General features: G+C 38.8%; 1 protein-coding gene across 3 annotated transcripts in view; it reads right to left on the bottom strand.

Moving 5' to 3' along the window:
* Nucleotides 1–1,183: 1,183 nt before the first annotated feature.
* Nucleotides 1,184–20,825, bottom strand: part of dock11 (dedicator of cytokinesis 11) — a 58,063-nt gene continuing 38,421 nt past the window's right edge. For all 3 annotated transcript variants that reach the window (XM_026353528.1, XM_026353529.1, XM_026353530.1), the window contains 14 exons: nucleotides 20,543–20,680; nucleotides 19,147–19,329; nucleotides 18,611–18,724; nucleotides 16,561–16,776; nucleotides 13,500–13,557; nucleotides 12,517–12,623; nucleotides 12,096–12,218; nucleotides 9,967–10,080; nucleotides 8,758–8,904; nucleotides 8,049–8,259; nucleotides 6,806–6,996; nucleotides 6,491–6,591; nucleotides 6,257–6,395; nucleotides 1,184–2,210 (listed from right to left, as the gene is read on the bottom strand). In XM_026353528.1, coding sequence (XP_026209313.1) covers nucleotides 2,121–2,210; nucleotides 6,257–6,395; nucleotides 6,491–6,591; nucleotides 6,806–6,996; nucleotides 8,049–8,259; nucleotides 8,758–8,904; nucleotides 9,967–10,080; nucleotides 12,096–12,218; nucleotides 12,517–12,623; nucleotides 13,500–13,557; nucleotides 16,561–16,776; nucleotides 18,611–18,724; nucleotides 19,147–19,329; nucleotides 20,543–20,680 — 1,932 coding nt within the window. In that variant the 3' untranslated portion in view covers nucleotides 1,184–2,120. The remainder of the gene's footprint in view (nucleotides 2,211–6,256; nucleotides 6,396–6,490; nucleotides 6,592–6,805; nucleotides 6,997–8,048; nucleotides 8,260–8,757; nucleotides 8,905–9,966; nucleotides 10,081–12,095; nucleotides 12,219–12,516; nucleotides 12,624–13,499; nucleotides 13,558–16,560; nucleotides 16,777–18,610; nucleotides 18,725–19,146; nucleotides 19,330–20,542; nucleotides 20,681–20,825) is intronic.

Below are 20,825 nucleotides of genomic sequence, written 5' to 3'. Positions count from 1 at the left end.
GTTAGCAGTGGATAACAGGCTGGATTCACTGTGAGGGAGTAAGATCCCTGACTGCCATGACTCCACTGTGCCAATATCAAGTGGTGCATCATGATCACAGAATACATTGTTGTATTAGTGTGTGGCCCTGTTTGAACATGGCTGTGCCCCAACATACTAAATTAAATCGATAATGGCATACTGCCCTACCAACTGACTCAGCCACACCAGTAGTTTTCGCTTTTGTTTGCTGTGGAGGAACAGGACTGGCGTGCACAGCACGCTGATCTCAGGCCCATCTAACACCTCAAGATGAATACTGACTGAACCCTGAAATGCTGCATCTTTGTGGTATTTCACAAATGTTTCCACAACTGAATGGGAGCGGATCTCCTGATGTTCCAAACCTGTGTGGATTTAGCAGCAGATTAATGACCCTCCGGTGAACTGGAGCTTTTGATTATATCACAGAATAGTTTTATCAATTACTGTGAGGAATGGTTAGTTTTTCCAGGTTTTATTGAAAAAAGGCTGTACAAAGTCAGTTTGACAAGCAGCTGCATCTTCAATATGCAATGCAATAAAAAGGTCAAAAAAAAAAAAATCTCTCTGCCAGGACAGACTTGCTGACATGTAACAAATATAAATACATACGTACAGTACATACAAACATACATGGATACAATTTACAGCATGAGAACAAATTACGTACACCTGCTTAAATATTATTCATCTATCTGCTAATTTCAGTGTAGCACTTGTGAAATACTGTGAGCAATCAGCATGTGATAGTTCTTGATACTTGAAATATGTAGGTCTTTTCAGAAGGCGCATCACAAAGGCACTGGATCTCGACCCAGATCAGAGGAACTCTTCATTTACCGCCTGTACTGAAGTAGATCTCACCATCACACCGCTGTGATTAGTCTGTCCTTTTGACTTTAATGTCGCTCACAGACAGACAATACTGTTTCAATGATTGGTAAAATTTCTGCTAGATTTTTTTAGTCATATTATTTCTTTCCTGGTTTTTACATGATTCATTACTTCTGCAATCTAGTACTTGTTATTACCAACAAATCTAAAGTGTCTGAGCTTCCTTTAAAATCTGCACACCTTCCATCTGGTGGTTCTAATTACAAATGGTATTTAACTTCACTCTTTTCTTCCTTGTATTAAAATACCTTGCTTTTTACGTGGAACAAGACCTCAACTTCTGTATTACGTGCAGCCGACCAGGTGGATTCCTTAACTGAAAAACTTAACAATCAGAGACTAGAATCAGAGAAATGCTTTGCTGTAGAGAAGGCAGAGGGAAATTTAATACCCATTCATGTGCATGTACTGTGCAAACTAGAATCTTATCGAAGAACAAGGAAGCAAGGTGAAAATTGGTGAAGTTGCCCTTTAAGAGCAGCTTTAATACAACCCTGAGGTCTGTCTTTTTAACTCTGAGACAGACTGAATGGGATTTGACATTAAACTAACAGGGACTAACAAGTAACTTCTGACCCAGCACACACTGTAAACTCCAGCTCTTATCTGTTGACTTATCTATTTATCACAATGTGCCAACCCTTTATGGAATGTGCTGCTGGCCTATGAAAATAACTCTTGCCTTGCTCTCAGGTTGGCTATCGTTACAACAGAACCAGTTGAGTTGGTATATTACTCACGCAAAGAAGCACAGTGTGGTAAAGTGAAAGGATGTTAGAGCCTTGTGTTTATGGACTCGAGTGGTAAAAAAATCATTCTGGGATAGCTGATAGAAAGATAGTTTTATCACAGCATCTCACTCCAAAGGAACAACAGTCAAACCTGAAGTTTTCTCCAAGGCAGAAAAAAAGTGCAATGCAACCTAGCATGGCTCTGAGTAACACCTGTACTGGACATGCTGACATTTAGTTGGTGCTGCTGGGATACATTCTCAAAAATACTGCTGCTGTGATTTGGATCATTAATCCAACTGCTCTGACGATCTACTGCTCTGGCAGAGATCCTGAAGACAGCCACAAGCCGTCTTCATTAGCGGGGTGTTTTGGCAAGCGTAGCTGGGCAGAAAGGGAGAGTTGCCCTGAAATTGTCCAGTTCTGATCTTTTAGGGTGAAGTGAGAGGGTTTACACAGGAGAATGTAGCTGCATCAGGCCAGGTCAGTGGACGTCCCGCTGATGGCACGAAACACATGGAGGGAGTTTTGTAACAGCGAGCGCATCATATCCTCCTGGTAGATCTGGGAGCAAAACAAAAAAAACAGACAGGATGAGTCAGTTCTCAAATATAAGCAGGGGTCACAGACACACGTGTTAAAACTCAAATCAGTTGGAGAACATAACTGCACAGGATGTCACACACAATAGATGACTTTTAACACATATAAACCCAATTTACAGTAAATGAGAAAGATGATAATGGTTTGTACAGTAGATCAATACATAAAGCCATCGAAGTATTAAGTCTAACAATCACTGTACAACAAACAAAACATTCCGGTCGACACAGTTTTCCTTGTTCCTGTAGAAAGTGCTTTTAGTTTTCTTATCAGTATGTCTCTAAAGTCTAATTATTGTTTTGTTTTGGACAAACCCTTTTTTGAATGTTCAACCAGTGTAGCCTGATAACCAGATACAATTTTTGTTTTACTTTATTCCTTTGATTATTGTTCCATTTGAAATTGCTGAACAAATGTGAGAATCTGGGTGTTGATTCAGAGGCTGGGAAACAGGCTGCAGCGGCTGTGTTTACTTGCACTTGAGAAGCAGCTGCACATATGCCAACAATACAGTTGTTGCTGAACCAAAAGTGTCTTTGCAGCGTTGCAGCTATCAGACACTGCTCTAAAGGATGACACAGGATCAGTGTTTCTAAACACTTCATGCTGAAACTTAATCACATCACATACGCTCTTCTAGGTTATAAAGTTGGTGCAAAAATGTTGGTTTGATTTCAAACCGCTTGTGTGATGTGCAAACAAATGACGTTACATAATGCATAATGTGATTTGAAGAAACAGCTGAAGAGAAAGATTGTTAGTGTTTTCACCGACTAATGTACGTGTATTTTGAAAATGTAAACAAAGGCCGGTTTACCATTTACCACTGTGTTTTGTTAGGAAACTAAAGACACTTATTGTTACAGTAAGACATCACATCTGAACTGCAGACAAGTCAGCTGAGCACAAACACTCTGTGTCTACGAAGACACACAGTTTTAGCATGTACAGAATGAATCCTGGTGTTGCCCTGCTGGAATATCCACTGACTTCCAAGGAAAAAGGCGTTTCCTTTTCCCAGCATATGTCTCTAAATTCCCTATGTACACCTCTGTGTGCAAGCTACCTATGTCATGGGCACTGATGCACACATTCAACAGGGGTTTACACACTGAGATTTCCCTGGAGTCCCTGAGTCCTACAACAAGTGTGTTTCAGACATCAAACTCTAAATTTACTTATATTTACAAAACTATAACTTTTGTCAGATATATGAAGACTCAAGCAATTTGACAAATCACAGACTTTTTGTATTTGCATTACAATCACAATTACATTTTTTTTAATACATTTTTATTATTATTTATTGTTTAAAAAGATATAGAAAATCTGGATTTTTGACCGGTGGGCAAAACATTGCTAATTTCAATCACCAGTTTCATCTTTTAATTATTTTTATATATATTATTATTATTATTATATATTTCATCCAGATTTCAGCCACTTCTTCTGTCTGTCAGTGGTAAATGCCATGCATATTCTCCTTACATGATGGTTCCTGTTCTTGCCCATTGCATTTACCACCGACAGACAGACAGAATTGGCGGATGTTAAAAAATCCTTCCAGTGGCTGGACAAAGCTGGATTGAATGACAGCACAGAGGCTAACCAACCAGACATAGTAGTGGGAAACAAACCAAAGAAAGGCGGCTGTTGTGATAGATGTAGTCATACACATATGTATATTGTAATTATCAGAGGAATAACAAAGACATTGCTCACAAGAAATCTGTTCTGTTCAAGTTGTTTTTACCCTCCACAGATTTTTTCATAAAAGGTTGTGAGAAGGACTTTGTACCAGAAAACTCCGTTCTGGTATTTGTAACTTATAAACTAAATCATTTGTAAGATTATTTCTGGCCAACAACCATCTGAGCTTAAATATGTCAGGGTCAAGTGTCTGCTGCAGCTCACGTTTGATGTGCTAAACATGCATCAAACGCCTGCCAAGCGTCAGTAGTGACTAAACATCTCTGGAGATGGAAGAAGCAAAGGCCACACAGCCTGTAACACTAGAAGACACTATTCTAACAGATTAGAATCATCCACCCATCATCAGTTCACTTCTTCACGTAAGTGAGTGCTTACTTATGTTTTTTCCTTTCAGGAATTTTTTTTTTATTCTTTAAATTCTCGGTTTCCATCTTCTTCTGCAGAGGAGACAGGTTTCACTACTAAAACCACAACCTGCGACAAACAGTTGACTAATGATACCACAGTGAACTTGGATGAAATGTTTATTTGCTAGTGTCCTGGTTTGTTTTGGATATGATGTAGCAGTAATCGTGCAGTACTACCAGGACTTTCGTTTGGACATGCGAGAACATGCAAATGTTCGATGCCTATCAGGGAACAAGCTTGCACGTAAACATAATTTGATTAGTGTCATCTCTCATTTGCATTGTTTTCAGAGGCATCTGTGGTGCCAGTGTTGCCCTTAATCTTCAAAATAAATATCTTTTTTATGTGAGGATTGATCTTTGGAAGTAATTTTCAAAGAGGATATGACCTTGGCTGCCAAATGTCTGCCACATGTGCCAAAACCAACTGTATAAAGATCTTCCCTTTAGAATGTGTTTTGTTTAAACTGCTGCTTTTGTTTGATTCATTCTCTTTTGATCTTGTGTGTATGATGTAGACCAGACTGATTAACCACCCATTTTTAAAGTCTGTCCATTGTGACAGCTCGTGAGATGAAAACATTCAGATTACGATTACATTTCGCCAAAGCACGACTGGAATAAATGAGCTGGAGAGGTGCAGATTTACTATAAATGTGTATCGAATAGAACAAAAAGACAAACTGAGGTTTAATGTACTCAGCGGTTACCTGTTTTTCCTTAAAGCTAAGGCCAGCACATTGGAGAGAAAAAGTCACGAGTTAGTTTTTGTAAAAACAGGGAAGGCAAAGTAACATCAGTGACAGCACAAAACACAACTAGACTAAATCCACCAACCAGAAACTGCAACAGTTGCTCTGCGATGAAGCCATGACACATTTTGCTTATGGGAAAATGTCTTAAGTTGAGTGGCTTTCTGTAATATGATGTTACAAAGTTGCAACATTATATGAAGCATTCAGCAAATATAGACAGGTTCCAGTAACCTGAGCTGGCAGCCAGCAGCTTGTCATTGAGTACACAGTACGGTAGAGGATCATTCAGGATTTTTAGAAAAGGGTGTAGGAAGTGTGCAAGCTTTCTTTAGTGACACTGGGAATTAGTCTTCCAGGAAATGTTCAGGAGGAAATTCAGTTTTCAGTGATTGCTGGACATTAAATCAAAACAGCTTCCTGTTGCAACTCATTATGAGTCTGAGCATAACTAATGTTACATTCTTTTTTTTTCTTTTTTTTACTAAAAGTGTCAAGTAACATTAGAAACACCCAAAGATTGTGTGAAATTAGGGCTATGTAAGTTAGTTAGTTATTGCCCATTATGCAACTGGCATTGTAGGGCAACAACAAAGTTCAAGACTAAGAGTGATCCTGGGCCTCCAGGCTGGGATTTGACATTAACAATCTAGTTCTGTTAAAACATAGATTGTTATGGAAACAGCAACAGAAGAAACTATGTGAGTGAATCAGCAGGTGAATCACTCTTTGTGCGCCTGGAATGTTTCATCTCATGAAACTCCGTCATTTAAAAGCTGCGTGTTCCTGCTTGTTGTTTTTATTCATACCACCTCATTCCCATTACATGTTGGGTTGTTATTATTTATAATAATTAGTGTCATATTCTAATTAATATACTGTATTAATATGACACAAAAACAGATGATCTGTTTATAATGCCTTGTGTGCTTACATTACTGGTTGCACACATGGTCCACAGTGCATGATGATCGCATTTACATGCTTCTGGACATATGCAGCATGGCTCACTATCATGCAACGCTAATGGAATTGCGTTGGTCCATGTGAGGGTGTGAGCCTGGGTGTGGGCCAAAAATGCCACTCCACTAGATTATATTCATTTTATCTGGGCTAGTCTCAAAAGGAAGAGTACCTGCTCGTGGATAATTTCTGATAGCTCCTTCACCATTTCTTTGAAGTTGGACTTCAGGCCCTCGTGGTACTCAACCTGGTCTTCTTTGATCAGGCGCTCATTTATGTCCAGAGCCATGCTGCAAGCCTCGACAAAACGCCTGCAAGGAAGATCAGCAATTTTATTAAGAAAATATTAACGGAAAATCTAAACCAAATCTAAAAACAGTCATTTGATTAAAACAAAAATATGTACCTAAAAATTTCCTTAAGGTCTTTTACTTTCTTGTTACCAGACTGGTTGGATTTGCTGTCATCCAAGAATGCCCTAGCATAGGCCATTGGACCTGCATTCACCTGCAGCAAAACATGCCTGAAATGTTAAATATTCTAATAGTAAGGTTAGACAACATATTGCAATCAGCACATGGTGATGCAATTAACCACTGATCTCAATACAAATATGTGAATAGAAAAAAATAAAAATTGTGCTGTAAGTGTGATTTGACATCAGCAGACAGCTGCTGTTTTTCACTTGGCTCGATCACTCTGAGCAAGTGAAACCTTTTACCTGCACAGAGACGCAGCCCTGCAGCTTGAGCTGCAGCTGGATCATGTCCACCTCCTGGCTGGAGCAGAGCTTGATCAGCTCTGCAGTTCGCGCCTTCATCTCATCAATGGCCACGTCCACTGGCTTAAGCTCCAAATGCTTTTCCCCCATCACCTCCACGCGTTTCTTCACATACGGGAAGGTGTTGGCAGCTGTCAATGAATAGGTCGTAATAACTAGTTGGATCATGCATGGGAACAAAACAAACTGCAGTGACAGTAACATCTGTTTCTTTAATGGGTCATGTTGTGGTGATTTCTCAGGAGCTTGTTGTGTAAGAATGAATATGGTACTGTATAGTGTGATAATGCAACATAATATGTGTTATAATATCCACTGTTAAAATCAATATGACTGTTAATAAGCAACAGAACAAGAAAAAGCAAAAATGTTTTTTTTTGGCCCAAACTAACTGAGTATCGTCTTCCATTGTAACAACTGTACGCACACAATGAGAACTACATGATTTATGGTAGCTAAACATGAAAACTAACATTGCTTCAGGGTGCTTGTCAGTGTTAGAGCAGAGATAAGCAGGCAACACTGAATAGGGTGAGACTTGACGGATCCTAACATCCAGCTGCTGCTTGCTGCACTAACCAGCTGTTTTAATGTTTACTCCTATTTAGGAGGTCACAGCCATGCACATCTAAACACAGCCACGAGTTACAGCCAGCACATCTGCTCAATGAGAGAGTTTTTTTGTATGAAACATTACTTCTGAGATACAGTATGGCCATCAAGTTCTGATGGTCATGATAAGAATACATTATTAATATGGTGTATTTTCAGATATGAGATACAGAAAACATCAGTCAGGTGAAGAAACAGAAATAGGAAATAGGTCTTCTTTGCTGTTGAAAGTATTATTTGTATTAAATTTCCTCTTAGTGTTTCTCCGGACAGTGTTTCTCTGCTGGATTTTGGCCTCCATCACTTCCACTCTAAGGACTTTGGTAAAGGACCTGTGTCCAGTATAAACAGGAGGACTGATTGTGTCAAGTAAGACCTCTTCTATTGTTCATACAGACACCTGAGTGATGTGTTAAGATCCACTTGAAAAAATGTGAACTCATCCTTTTTATTAAAACAAAACAAAAAAGCTCAGCTTTTTCTAATCACAACAACTTGACATAGTTGTGACTTTTTTCCTACACGTGTCACAAATGGCTTAAGGGCTTGTGTGTGTGTGTGCTTCACATACTTGTGAGAACAGTCCTTCTCTTGCACTGCTCCTCCACCCCGCCGTGCTTTTTGCCCGACAGCGTGTACGGAGTCTCAAACACAAAACGGTTGATGTTGTGGCACTTCTCGAAGTCAGTCTTCCTCTCGGGCGCCTCCTTCTCCTCGAAGTAAGGCTTAACAAACGTCACCTGAACATAGGCAAACCTGGAATCCAGGTCTTTGGGGTTTACCTGTAGATGAGTAACCAACTTCAATCCAACATGGACACAATGCGCTACATGTGCTACATATAAACAGGACAGCTGTTTAAGATTGGTTAGGCTTCATTTCTTACCAGATAAAGTGAATTTCAGGAGAATAATAAAAAAGTCATCCAAAAGCTACTTAAACTAACAGCTCCACAATAATCAAATATCCTTTTGGCAGCCACAACATGTGCTGCCTCTTCAGACAACCACAAAGTTTCTGAAAACAACATAAATGCAGTCAAAAAGGCTATTATCATCCTATCAATGGAGACCTCCCAGAGACTCTACAGAGAATAAAGTAAACACTAATCCTATTTTTAAACAAAATAAAAAGATTTAAAAAAAACATAATAAAAAAGAAAAGATCTTGCACATGTTGACTAATATGGCAATCTGCCATTCAAAATCAGTCACCAGTTGTCAACCCTATTTATTCCAACATGCCTTCCACCCTTTCCTTCCTCCATTTATCTACTGCACCTTGTTTGAGTCCTGAATTATCTTGACGTTTTCCGGCCCAAACTTTTCCCCGTAGAGCGTCAGGAGCCGTTGAGAGATTTCGGACAGGCCAGTGAGTTTGGGCTCTTTGTAAATATACTCCTTCCCATCTTCATCTTCGAAAAAGCCCTGTGCAAAATACACCGTTTTATCCAGTTACAAATCCACAGTACAGCATAAACAGTTCATCTGGAGCGTCCTGGAGGAAATCTTCATTTCAACAAACCACTAACGCTGTAATGATTCTCAAAATGTTAGTTTTTCTTCAGTGTTTACTACTATACTATACAAGCAAATTCAGCATCATTGTGTTGTTTGTGCTCTCTCTACTGCCCATATAACATGCAGCACCAATTACATTATGCTTTGCTGGCCGAACTTAAAAAATTAAACACACTTCCTGCTATTTGTAATGTAATGCATTACCTCCACACTGCGGAACCTGCTTGTTGCATTTCTTATTTTTGTCACTTCTTCTTTTTCACTTTCTAATCACTTTTATTTCCAGACCGGATATAGAGTTTTTTCACTACAGTGTTCATGAATATATTCCTGTACAATCACAACAAATGGAACATGAACTATCAGGATTATTTATGTACATGATGCTGGGTCTTCACTCTGAAATTCACTTTGCTACTGATTGCATCACATTATGTTTGCTACTGAATACATACTGTTTTAGCGTTATGCTGCTACACCCTTGATGTGTGCTGCAAAACCTTTTCAGTCATCTGAAGGCAGCAGGGCAGATGTGTGTGATAAATCTTAAAGTAGAGCATTATGCCTAACGACTCCTTACTGTTACTGTGTTTTTATTAAGTTGTGTAAATGAACCACACTTCTTGTGTTATATGCTTCATAAGTGTCTTTTTTCTTCACCTTAGTTTATCGCTTCCTAAGAAAGGTTGGGAGTTTGTTTTTACTTTCTGAAATGTTGTTAGTCGTGTTTGTCATGATACAAAGTGAAAACAATTCAGATCAATACTGTTTATGGGACCATTAAACTACTTGACTGTCTTAGTGTTGAATGAGTCATCACCACACCTGTTTGATTTACATTCCGGTTTTCATAAACTCTTATGCGTGCAGCACAGCTCTGTGCATGAAAATGCCCTCTCTGTTTGTGGACAGGAGACAGTGTGAGACACTGCATGTGCACTTTAAATAAAGGAATCTGCTTGACCTCACCTGACCATAAAAAGCCACTCTGAAGTATGTCCCAAGCAGCCTGCGGCCTGACTGTATCACCTCCATTATCTTATTGTAGGCTCTATGCAGGGTGCTGTACAGTCGGCTTAGTTTCTGAAAAAAAAAAAAAAGGGACAAATGGTATTCAAGTTGTATGTTTTGTAAAGGTTTGTTTATTGGCAAAAGTAGTCGCTGCGTGCAGAGACAAGCACAAGCATTTCAGTTATGTAACATCCCAACAAACCTCACAGCAAAATGGAAAAATGTACGTGTGCAATGCTCACATCCACATAATGAATTAAATATTATTTGATTGACTAAAATGTATCGCTTGGCACAAAATGACGGCTTATACATTTATTATCCTTAATGTATCTGTTAGTGTGGTATACCACTGGGTGCACTACCCAAACCGAAAACTCCAAGCACTGCGATTGACTGTTTTTTTCACTTTTTGCCAGGGCGATGTGTTGTAAACACTACAGAGCTTGATGCTGTTGATAACATGAATCAGATTTGTTCGTCATGTTCTTTCAGAAATCTGAAACATTCAGGCCTTGCTAAGGTGACAATGTATATGTGTAATTACTTAAGTTTATATAAAGTACCAAAATATAAAAGTACTCATGACTTTATGCAGTATAATATGTTGGATTATAATTATTTATGCATTAAAGGTTTGGTTGGTTAATCCATAATAATACAAAACTAGTTATTAGTCAGTTGTAATTTGTATTGTATTATTTACCTCTGCGCTGTAGTGGAGTAAAAGTTAAAGTAGCACATAATGGAAATATTATAGCAAAGAACAAGCTCCTTTTAACTGAATGTAAACACTGTACATGTACTGTACTTAGTACTCTGAGCAGGATAAATAGGTATAAAAAATGTTTGGGTGTATACGCTAGCAGGCACGTTGCATGAAAACATAACATTCAAAATATGTAGTCTGAAAGGTTTAAAATTGAATCATGTTGTGCTAGTGAAGCAGCTGCTTGTACAAAGTGTCGCAAAATCACGAGTACATGTCAGCAAATCTACAAGATACTGAGAAAATATGTTGACAAACCAAAAGCCAGTGTGCCTGCCACACCTACCATTCAGAGTATCAGCTTATCGCCTGTGAGGCAGCAATTTGCACGAAGGCCTGAAAGCTGCCTGTTTTTATTCATGCAGATTTTGCCGTCTATCTTTAACAGTAGCAGAGATATGATTATGTTGAATAACTTTAGCTTGAAGTAGTTCCTTTCAATTTACAGTGTAGAACAAGTTCTACTGATTTCTCATTTTGCACAGAAAGCATTAATAAAAAATGTGTAGGTAAGAAACGCAAACAAAATATTTCAGGGTGCTGGGTTTGCTGCTCTACCATCTTGTCTTTCCTGTTAGCTTGCATGAAAAATAGGGTAACAAATATATTGTCCTAAAATGATCTGATCTTCATCTAAGTCAAGAGTATTAACAAATATAATGTGCTGTGAAGTGTCAATGTGCTCTTTGGCAAACTTCAGCCGTGCAACAATGTTCTTTTTAGTAAGCAGCGGCTTCCTTTGTGGTGTCCTGTCATAGACACCCTGCTTGTTCAATGTTTTACATACTGTGGACTCATGAACACAGATGTTAGCCAGTTTCAATGATGCCTTCAAATCTTTGGCTGTCACTCAGGGTTGTTTCTTTACCTCATTAATAAGTGTTTTGTGTGCTCTTAGGGTTATTTTGACTGGCCGCCCACTTCATGAGCCTGAGTTAATCTTCTTAACTCATGCTAACAACTGACTCTAGTTAGCTTTTTTAAGGTAATTATTGAAAGGGTTCACATACATTTTCCACTAGTACAATGGTGTTTTAATGGATATTATATTCGTTAATACTCTTGACTTAGATGAAGATCAGATCACATTTCATGACAAGTGAATGCAGAAAACCATACAACCGAGAGGGTTCACATACTTTTTCTTGCCATGTTCTAAAGATAACAGTCTATAAAACAGAACCACTCAAATCCAATGATGAATTGACCAACAAAAGTATGAAGATGTAGATCAATCACTCTGCAGGGAAAGACAAGAAACTGTAGCTGTCAGTGTATGCATGATATCTGTGGGAGTGTGGGGACTGTGCTGCCGTACCTCATACTCGTGACGCTTCTCATATATGGGGATAATGAGTTTGGCAATGTGCGTGATGAGCTCGTAGCGCTCGGCTTTCCACAGTGCCTCCACACAGACATCAAGGTGTTCGACCAAGACTTCCTAAAAAGAGTGGCAGAAAAAAAAAATACAGCTTTCTGATTCACAATGTCCAAATTTACACTATCAACAAGGAAGTTTTTATATTAGGATTCAAGTTACATTATAGATACAAAACTGAATTCACTGAGAACACATTTTGTTCTCCACAAAAAAAGTATTACTCATCCATTAGCCAATTATTAACCAGCCCTTGTTGAGATAAAATGTTGAATTAAATGATAATCTGGATGTTGTTTAGGGCTCTGATTTATATTTGTCACTTCACAACATCTTTCTCAACAAGTCACAGCAGTTGCACCTCAGTGTAGTAGACATCTTGCATTCCGGTGTCTTCCTTCATGGCAGCCTCCTCGTCAATGTTCAAAGTGATCTTTTTAAAAGCTGCAAGCCCACTGGGGAACAACTCTGATGAATGAATGAAGACAAATTTAACCACTTATTTACATAATGCAAAATTGAAACGTATTTATTATAAGTTGCAACTGGTACATCTGAGCAAAGTGTCTCTAAAATCAAAATTCATGAAAATCCTACTACTACTAATCTGTTTGTAACACTGTAAAAACACGATGCAAGATGATCGTAAATCACATAATAGAAGCTGCTTTAGGCTTCGGCCTAGACCCCAATCAAATTGTGAGGTAATAAGCCGTCACCAACTGTTGCACCTCACAAATTACTTTGTCCGTTGACATTCCGCATCATAAACACTACCTCACATTTGTTTAAACTATTATCAACAGCAGGTTTTGCATGATTTCAAATGACAGTGAAAAAAAACAACAAAAAACAGCATTGTGAGGTTTTGTTTTGGCTAATTGTCATTGTGCTGTTCTAATAGCATCAGTCTGTGGAGTGTTTGCATACTGTATCTAACAACAATGAAGTGGAAAAAAAAACTGTCATGTCTTTTATCATCAGGGCAGGCAAATCTTCCTGGAGAGCCACAAGACACCATAAAGAGTTTTAGTGTTTACTTGTCAATGTTAGGTACATTGTCTTTGGGGGTAATGTTTATAGTCACAACCTCAAAATGTCAAGAATGCATGAACTGTAATGTAGATCCTTCATTGATATGAAGGTTTCACAAGAGCAGAGAAGTTTCTCCTTAGGTAACTATTATTTCAATCATTGAATTAATGACGTAGACGTTTAATAATACTGCACACAGGTGTTTGATTACAGTAACAGTGTAAGCCACAAATGGGGATAAAAAACATTGTTGGCATGTGTGTGTATGTGCGCGTGTAAGAGTGTGTGTGTGTTTAGGAAAAGCCTTACTTTTCCTGTACAGGTATTCTGCAACCAGTGCAGCTATATGCACATAACACATGGCTGCCTGTGGAGAGAACAACAAACACCAGGGGATTTAGTGAACATTTCTGTTGCAAATGTTACAAAAACACAGAAGAGAAAGCAAGCTAGCAAAAGAAAAGGTGAAATTAAGGTTGGTATTTTAGTCATATGAAATACTGCAGTTGACATCATTACATAGCATCTAAGTAAGGGATCTGTTGTGTTTAATTGTTTAACTTAAACTATCTGGTTGTTACTCAAACATGCAAAGCATGTGCTTACCACACCTACCATAAAAAGTGTCAGCTTACTACCTATGCAACAAGGGCCTGAAATGTATTCCTGTAGCTATTTCACAGGTTTGTGCACAAGCCCTATTAAAAACTGTAAATAGGAAAAACAAAAACAAAACAAAACAAAACAAAAAAAAATCACAACCATACCATGAGAGAAAAAAAATTAAGAGAAGAGGAAAAGATTAACAATTAACAAGAGAAACCAATAAAACTGAATTTTAAAATCAATCGAAAATATTTTAGGCTATGTTTGCTGCTCTTGCCTTTCTTGTTTGTGAAATGTCCTCTTGGTTTGCTCGCAAGAAAAATGGGTCGAACACATATATTCTCAAGATAACAATCTGTCAACCGAACCACCCAGGTTTAAACTTTGCATCAACCCTTGTCTTTTACTTCACTATGGAGAGGACCACAATAAAATGAAAACTTCAATAAAGCATTAAATTGTGAAATGTCAAAGTTTCCCTTCTTATAACTGAATTAGATGAAACAATTAATGTTTATTTGCTAATCACCAAAAATAGCCTGTGACCCTGGGCAAGACCATAGAAACTCTTTATGTATATGCTATTTTGATGTTTGCTAGTGTTGGATTTAGTTCTATTCTGGTCTTGGGGGATCGAGACTGAAACGCTGAAGGTCCCTTTCCAGTGCTCCAGTACCAGCATCTCCTTTTATTTTTAACAACAACACAGCTCTTCTAACTGCTCTGTTCAACACAACAAAACCCTAGACCGAGAGCCTGACTGTTCAAGGTCACACGTATACGGAGTGATTTTTGTGCCTCAATCATGACTTTTTTGAGCAAGCATGCAAACCTCCCTACTTAGTGGGAGAGCTGAGCAGCAGCTCTCACGCTATTGTTATCATCGCTCTTTTTAATTATTATTATTCCGCCTGTTTCGGTGGTCGTCCTTAACACTTTGTCGCCTTTAAGTCAGCTTCTTTGTATCTTTTATACTCTTTTCTGCTGTATTAGTTTTAGGTATTTTATGCTCTACTTTCCACTTCTGCATTGGTTATGTCACAGCTTAGAGTGGAGAGGCTGATTTTCTTAAACCAAAACTTTTTTCAAACTGTCAGAACGGCCACACACACACATTTTTACTCTTTCTACATAATTTCTTCATAAAATTGGAGGAATACTTGTGATTTTGATAAGCTATTTGTCTAAGCTAAGAGACAACTAGATCTCTCTTCCATTGAGATTTTGGCAGACAAGATAAAGGGACCACTTTTATAACTCGCTCCTATGACCAAAATTTTCAGCCCTCAAACCTAAAATTTGCATGGGCGACTTCATTAAAGTCTCAAGTCTCAGGAAATCATATTTTTTTGGAGGTATGATTTACAGTTTTCCCAGAAACAGCCTCTTTTTGGGCAGCTGGATTGTGTAGTGGTAAGATCGCTGCCCTTCATGTGGAAGAATTGGGTTTGAATCATAGCTGTGGTCTGTTCTCCTTACACCGCTGTGACTCAGCACTTTTCAGTGCCACAGGTCGGTGGTTCGATTCCCAGCTTATCTGTACCCACCCCAATACACACACAACAGTCCCTGTCTGTGTCTCTCCTGATCCATTATACTGTAATTGTCTTCATCTCTTATGACTCCAGCAGATGTCTCCCCCACCCGTCACTCCATGCCCAAATGTGACTCAACATTTTATTTGCGTTGGTTTGTCATGAACCTTTCTCACCTGTTAATCATTTCATACAGACACGCGTCTCCACCTGAAAGGCAACTTTCACAATGGGAGTCCTGTTTTTACAATAAAAGCCATCATACCCAAAATCTAAAAGAAAAGACTTAAAGTGGCTCGATTATTCAAAATATTAGCTCCAGTTGGAAAAATGATGGTATATGACAGTACTGAGTATGTGCATTACACTAGATTTTCAAATTAAAAGCATATGAGATGTCACTTCCTGTTGTTTTTGTTTCTCTTTCTTATATCATTTACTGTCTACATCTTGTTTATCACTGGCGTTTGCCTTTTTTTTGCTCTTTTTCTTCTCTGTTATGATCAGCTTTAAATCTTTGTGAACCTTTTTTTCAGTTTGACTTGAACTTTTTCCTTTTGTCAACTTTTCCTCTTTATCAACTTTACTTTGGGATGGTTTTTTAGATAAGAACTTGCGATAACTTGTCATTGGTCAGCAGCTTCTAAGCGGTCTACGTCTTTGCGACAGATCAGCTCTCACATGTAATTCCTTCAGAAATTGATTTTTCTATTTATAGTTAATATGATTTGAAATTCTGAGTTTCTTAAATTATTATTTGTGTTTTATTTATGTCCCACATAGCCGAGAGGTAAAGTACGCACAGGGATCAGTAACTTGACAGCTTTTTTTTAAGCTTTCAGTGAGGGACAGACTCAGCTTGAAAATGTCTATCTGACGGCAATACATTGGGAACACAAATTAAGTAACATGCATGCAAACAGATTACTTAACTTGTGGCTCTTGATCTAGTAATTTTGCACAATTTAGTTTTTTTCCCCCCAAGGCACTTCCTGGGGTCCGTAATGCCTCAATAAAATTGTGTGGATGCAAAAAATATTTTCCTGTGCTGAGAATGTCCCGTTGTGTCAGGGTTGATGCACAAAAACAACGCCCTGCAGTGTTGTAGAATGTTTGATTTTGAAGTGGTCAAACAACACCAACCAGGACCTGCCTGTCCTGTTGGCACACAGCTGCATAACAAAAACAATACAAGTTGAAGGCAAACATGTGACACAAAGCAAAGATACCTCCGAGAGATCTCCATTTTTGAGATGTGCTCGGGCCATGCTGTCTAGCCAAGTGCGTCTCAGTTCGGGGGTGCTGGCGTAGGACCGGGCCAAGCTGTACTGGAGGTCCAGCAGCATCTCAGGGTCTTTCTCGTGCTCTCTCATCTGGGCCGTGGCCATCAGCACTGTACGGATCCGCTTTGTCAGACCCTTCACTTCAGTGGGGAATGTCGTAGACTGTGTCATTCAGAAATGAGCAAACAAATACAAACATGATTACATGTAGTAAAGTAAAGTAATTGTTTAAATGCAGTTGGAGGGTTGTGTGATGAGGGAGTTATATTAGACAGGGGTCTCTTATTTTGAAATATGAGCTAAAGAAAACATCCCACAAGTTATTCCAAAAATGTCAGAGGCAGTTTTCTCTAAAGCGTTTAGTTTTACTTTGTAATAATGATCAGGACCAGACAGAGGAGACAAGGAAACAGGCAATACATACCAGTCATGCCAGTTGAATATTCAGGTACATTAGTTAGTCCTGACTAACACATCAGACGTACTCGGCATTTTGGGCTGCATTTAACCTGAAACTCAAGTTTAGGATTCTTTCTAAAAAAGGTCTTGTACAATGAGCCCAAAATCCAAATAATTTAAACTGGGCACTGTGTTATTAAAAAGTTACCTTACTTCAAGTGTCCAGGTTGTTATTATCATAGGCTGCCTGATTTCTAAACTATATGAACATTCAGTAGTGCATAATATACTAATATACTAATAATACGTTTGACATAACACAATGAATTGAAAACATCTGCTGTTAATGACGTAAATTGACTGTAAAACTTCCTGATAGACAGGACATGATGCCTGGAGCTGAAGTGGAAACAACTCAAGACAAGTCCATTAGTAAATCTTGAAGCCTTAGGACAAACTGCCAACATGTCACAATACTTTTGTGGAGTAACTTTAGCCTTGTAAGAAAGAATGATTAGCACTAATGCGACTGGCTGACAGCTATTGAAGAGACTCCTAGAGCTAGGAGTTTCATTTTCAGTCTCATTTTATGCACTGTTGGGGGTGGGAATATATTTTTTCTATGTTTCCCCTGTTCCCACATTTCCATTACTGTTAAACAATTAGACACAGAATAACCATGAATGTGGTCAGACTAAGAGTGATGCTGGGTGCATGATTGCTGAGATTCTTCCTAATGGATGTGCAAAAAAAAACTTTAAAGTGATAATCGTAAGCCTGAAACTAACAATTCTCCTATATGCTGTAAAATATTTCTATTTGCACCTTCTAAGTCATTTGTCTACATTTTGGACCTTCATTGTCATTTTAATAAAATCTGGATATTTGCCAGTTTGCCCACAACTTTGTAACACATTGCATATTTTAATGCTACGTCTCACTTCCCACAATACAAGAGCATGCAAATCCAAACCAGCAGTTAAACCACTGAACCTCTTTGTAAGCCAATCAGTCATCTTCACCTCATACAGTACATGTTTACAGTACAAACAAACCACACCGGTCATTTTGCAGTGCTACACATTTAATCTCACACTGGGGAGATGAGTGTTTTAGAAATGGGATCCAGTGGCTGGTCTGAAGACAGAATAAACACATATACAAAGAGACTACCTTTAAACTTGGATAGAGCTGTGTCGACATATATGGAAAGATTTCATGTTTGGAAATGTATCAGATTTTAGTTGTTTACCACCATCCATCATCCTAACCGCTTTTCTTCTTAAGGGTTGCACTACAGCCAATTCCAGCTGTAACTGGGTGAGAGGCAGGGTATACCCAGGTCAACAGTCTATCATAGGTCTGACATTTAGAGAGAAACCACCTATGGGAAATTTTGAATCACCAATTAACTCTAACTGCATGACGTTGGACAGTGGGAGGACTACATGGAGAGAACCCAAGGTCCTTCCTGCTGTGAGGCGACAGTGCTAACCACTACTTCACAGTGTAGTTCCTTTATCATTTTGCTGCTTTCTTAAATACATTACATTTGATTTAGAGCTTCGCTCGGTAGTCATGCTAATTTCAACCATACCTTCATGGCCTTGTCACTGTTTGCAAAGTTGTTTATGATGGACAGCGACTCCTGGAAGCGTGAACTGCCAGTTAGCGCCACATCAGAGATCAGCTGGCTTACTGCAATGATGATCTGGAGCAGAAACATAAACAAAATGGTTGATAAAGTGCAGGGCTGGAGAGAGAGAAGAAAAACAAGAAGGAGAAAATGGAGTAAGAGGGGATGAGGACAAAAACCAAATGCTCTAAATGGTCCAGTATTGACCCGTCCAGTGAGTGCTAATGGAAAGCTGGACGGTTTTCTACTGCTGTGTTTGCAGACATGCCAGAAAATCAGCAGGACTCTGTCTTTAAATGGTTTGAACATTCTCTTCCCATTCCTCATCTGTTATAAAAGCAAAACAGTGTGTGGGGAAAAGTTAAAGGTCATAGGTGAACGTCACGATTCACCGTTTAATAGACCACCATGTCTGTTGAATATACTTCACATACAAACAGAGTACGGACCGTTAAAGGATGATGTCTCCGCTGTTTCTGTTTCTCTCCCCACTTTACCTGGAGGTGTGTGCGCAGGAAGGTCTTCCTCTTGGTGTACTCGTAGTTGTTTCTCATCAGCAGGTAGAGTAGGGCGGAAGCCTCAGCCCTCACATACCCCAGCTTGGAGACGCAGCACTTGAGCACCTCACAGCAGAGAGCCTCGCACAGCGTCACTCGGCCTTTAAACAGCACCGACGGGAACTAAAGGGACAACGTGTTAGTGTATTAAAGGCAGAGTGAGGGCAGGGATGGGATTAGAAAACACTGTCAGTATTTAGGAAGAGCGGCAGGGAAGTGACAGTGAAACATTAGAAAACACTACAAAAAAAAAGATAAAAGCAAACCCTGTAATAAGATTTCACCATTGCAACACGTTACAAATCCCAATTAATTCAGCAAAAATTAGCATTTCTGTCCACGACTGCAATTATTTCACTAATTAAACCTGCATTCTATAATTCAAGCTCAGTGCACCAAGGAGAAAGTTTTTTTTATCCTTTCTGTCTATATTTGAGCCAGTGGATGTTTGCTGATCTAACTAATTATCTGTTTTACTGACTCCCATTCAGTATTTTTGCAGAATGAGCATTTTGAGATTTGAGCATCTTGAGTCAATGTTGGACATTTGAGTTATTGCAAAATTTTCATTTTTCAGGCAGTTTTAATATTTATTATGACTAATAAGACATAATAGGCTTTAACTACGCAGTGAGTACTTGTTCATTGTTGCTTTTGTTCCTATCACAAAATGTATTGAAAGTACAAACAAACAGAATACACCATGGACTAAATGTACATGGACATCTGAATATTGTTTCCACATTTAGATTTTCTGCATCAGACCTCACTGAGCAGGACTGTTTGCTTTTGGCAACGGTCATGTTCACTGATTCAGAGCGTCACTTACTGTCTTTTCCCGGGCAGAAACCAATGCCTTACGCATTTACACTAGGAGAATTAACATGTCAGAGCAGGGTCTGCTCTCCTATGATTCATCACACAAGTAGCCAGAGTGATACTGCTGATGTTATCAGAGGACACCACTAGGAAGTGGGCCGTCCCCTCTCTTGGGAACTACATGTGTTTCCTCACTTGGCAGGGAATCATGTTAGAGCTTGCCTCTTCTACGTGCAATAAATGTGTAAATAAGAAAGCTAAAAATACATAGGATAATAGTTATAAAGCAACATGTGACTATGGACACTAATAAACATTGAAAACTAATATTTATTCTATGCATCCTGTGTTTTATCTCAACAGCGAGGTCAGTGCATCCCCACAAATTGTTTCGATGTTATTAATGGCAGAACTAGAGAAAATAGCTGCATGGATGATAAGCTTTAATCCCTTCTCTTGGCTTTCAAGTGGTGGAAATTGTTGCAGCAATGCTTTACGTTGTGGGGGGCCCACATACCTTGTTAATAAAAGCCCGGATGGTGGCGAACACATGTTTGAAAGCAGCTTCTGATTGGCCGACTTTGAGGAAAGTCAGGTAAACATCAAACACCTTCTTCATCAAGGGGTTGTGACCTTCGCTGTCCAGCAGCTGATTCTAACACACAAACACACACACACACACACACACACACACACACACAGGCATGTAAACAAAAATGTAACCAAATTCTTAAATTAAATAAATGCCCACAGGTATCTTTACTCTTGAAGATTTAGTCACATCTGAGTCAGCTTTTATC

Source organism: Anabas testudineus, chromosome 18 (assembly GCF_900324465.2).
Source record: "Anabas testudineus chromosome 18, fAnaTes1.2, whole genome shotgun sequence".
Lineage (NCBI taxonomy): Eukaryota > Metazoa > Chordata > Actinopteri > Anabantiformes > Anabantidae > Anabas > Anabas testudineus.
Note: the sequence above shows the minus strand (reverse complement) of the source record. Positions and strands in the feature narration are given on the sequence as shown.